The 2,500-nt window shown below is 37.8% G+C and overlaps 1 protein-coding gene across 8 annotated transcripts in view; it reads right to left on the bottom strand.

Moving 5' to 3' along the window:
* Positions 1–2,493, bottom strand: part of LOC125027056 (eukaryotic translation initiation factor 4B-like) — a 41,201-nt gene extending 38,708 nt beyond the window's left edge. For 7 of the 8 annotated variants that reach the window (XM_047615726.1, XM_047615728.1, XM_047615730.1 and 4 more), the window contains exon 1: positions 2,119–2,149. In XM_047615726.1, the coding sequence (XP_047471682.1) occupies positions 2,119–2,134 (16 nt within the window). In that variant the 5' untranslated portion in view covers positions 2,135–2,149. Of the gene's footprint in view, positions 1–2,118; positions 2,150–2,386 lie in introns of those variants that run through there. The other variant, XM_047615729.1, reaches the window with a different exon arrangement.
* Between the last annotated feature and the right edge of the window lie 7 nt (positions 2,494–2,500).

Raw genomic sequence — 2,500 nt, 5'->3', positions numbered from 1 at the left:
TAATAATAAAACTATGAATGTGCTTTAACTTTATCAAAAATCCTTATAACAACTAATACTTATTCATCTTCCCCTTTTCTAACTTAATTGTTAATATAGGAGAATGATGGTACTTCCTCTTGAGAAGAATAGTCTGCACACTTTACTTTCTAGAATGACCTCAATTGCAAACTTGATTTTTTATCATGGCAAGTGTTCTGACATTTCCTTTAACCTCTTTAAAGGCAGAAAATTAATAATACAATCATGTGATATGAAGTATTTAACTATGACAATAACATATAATAATATGGTATCACTGAGGTCAGTCACATTTGTGGCAATACTAAGATGGCTGCACTACATACATTAATGACAATATTATAGGGCTCGAGACTAGTGTTTGTAGATGTTAGCAAAGTTATTAAAACTGTGGGAACCAACCAGTTGTGGTTTTATTAAAGTACAAAGGTTGCCTACCCAAGGAAACTTCATTATCTCAAAGCCTTTCAAATGTAAACAATACAGTGAGCTTCCTAGGAAGGGCATTGATAGCTCTGTGTACTACTAGCACACTAGTAATAAATATTCTTTGACCAGTTATTTTCATATTTGTCTTCACCCATAATTTACATCCCTATAAGTATTTTCATTTTCATTTTTTTATAGAAACAATAAGTGAAGACCTGATTTAAAAACAATGAGACTTCCCATGTGATCAATCAAAAGGTAAGCTAAATATCCCAGGGGAGGGAAGGTCCAGGGGCTTGCCTTCAGTAGGAGAATATGCCAATAGAGCAAGGCCAAGTACTTGCCTTTGGTAGGGAAATGCCCCATATAAAAAGAGCCTAGGGGCTTGCTCCTTGGGAAAATACCCTAGGGTAGGGGGTCTGGGCTTTTTGCCCTCAATGGGGAAATACCCCTGGGGAGGGGGTTATAAGAAAAAAATAATAATTAAAAATAGGTGTGGCTGTTTATTAGAATTACAATACTTTTCAATAACTGTGTAAATTTGTATTGATTATATAGTCTTAGTATTGTTTTAATTTTAGAATTCTATGAATCATGATGTGCACCAAATGAAACTGAAGTACTGACTGCCAAGAATAGCCATATACAAACTATCTTTAAAGACAGTTTCTCTAAGGGCAATGGCATTCATGAGGATAATTTTCTTTTATGATCTTACAACCAAATTCATTTCTATACTTAAATCTGAGAATAGGAAGAAAAGAATACATATTAAACATAAGATAATTAAAATAATGGTGAGTGATTTACACTCATAGTTGCTCAAATTTTTTCTCTCTCTCTCTGAATCATATTTCCTATGATATATCTAATTTCACTTGAGTGTAGCTGTTACCTGCAATGTAAGAAATGAACAAAAATTTGAAGGCCAAATTGACAGAGGTGCAATGTCAAACGATTATCGTTACCTCTTTCCAGTAAAGTTTAAGTAGTTTCCTGAGAGTATAGTCTCATTATTTGTTTCTTGAACTAGCTCTATCTTGAATAATAATGTACATGGTACAGTTTTGTTTGCCTTTTCTTCAATACCAACTACTATAATGGAAGCACTGAATGACAGGAGACTCATACCAAATGTGAAAAAGTCTTCTCAATTTTTAATGAATAAAGAAAAAAGAAAAAGAAAACTTAAATGTTACTCAAGTAAACTACATTATGCAGTACTATAGACCACTGACATGAAAATTCTAGTGAAAAATCAGATATACTGAATGTCATACTGAAACACCCTATACTGCATTATTGAAAAATAGAGAAAATTCCTTTAATATTCTTTAAAAGTTGTAATTTCTGCACATGAGCTATTACTCAGCTTCACTCCCTTGTCCTTAAACCCTCATATCTGACTTTAAACATTTCAAGGACACTAATAGTTATACAATCACCGTTATTACCTTATATCTTTGCCTCAAACCCTACAACCACCTTTATATCATAAATAGTTACATACTATCAGGTGTGTCCGAGCCTAAACGAGAGCCTTCTTCCACCCCTCGGTCCCCCAGGTTGGCCTCTAGGCCTACCGACAGCAACCCAGACAAGTAGAAACCTCCATCCACTCCATTCCTTAATGCTACAATGCCCTAACAATTCTTCAAGTATCCTAACCAACATAATTCGACATGATGACATTCTCCGAGCCCGTGCCTCCCCCCTGATTTCTGGCGGGGAGGCCCGAGAGGCAAGAGACGAGGGGCCCGACGCCTCTCCTGCCAGGCCGACCACGCTGGGCTCTGCGCGAACACCCTATTCCCTACGCCAATTACGCTTTATCCTCGCCGACAATAATGGTAACTTGACGCCGCAACTGTGACTGGCTAGCCCTGACCCATGGATGTCATACTATCATGCAGCACATGGCAGTGCTTCCACTCACCAGACGACATGACGACTCCAGGAGGCGATGACAACAACCAAGTGCGAGTCGCGATGCGTCGTGGCCGCGCCTGACGCTCTCCTAGGCCCCGCGAATCACACTTAATAGGGTGCA

Source organism: Penaeus chinensis, chromosome 7, assembly GCF_019202785.1.
Source record: "Penaeus chinensis breed Huanghai No. 1 chromosome 7, ASM1920278v2, whole genome shotgun sequence".
NCBI lineage: Eukaryota > Metazoa > Arthropoda > Malacostraca > Decapoda > Penaeidae > Penaeus > Penaeus chinensis.
Note: the sequence above shows the minus strand (reverse complement) of the source record. Positions and strands in the feature narration are given on the sequence as shown.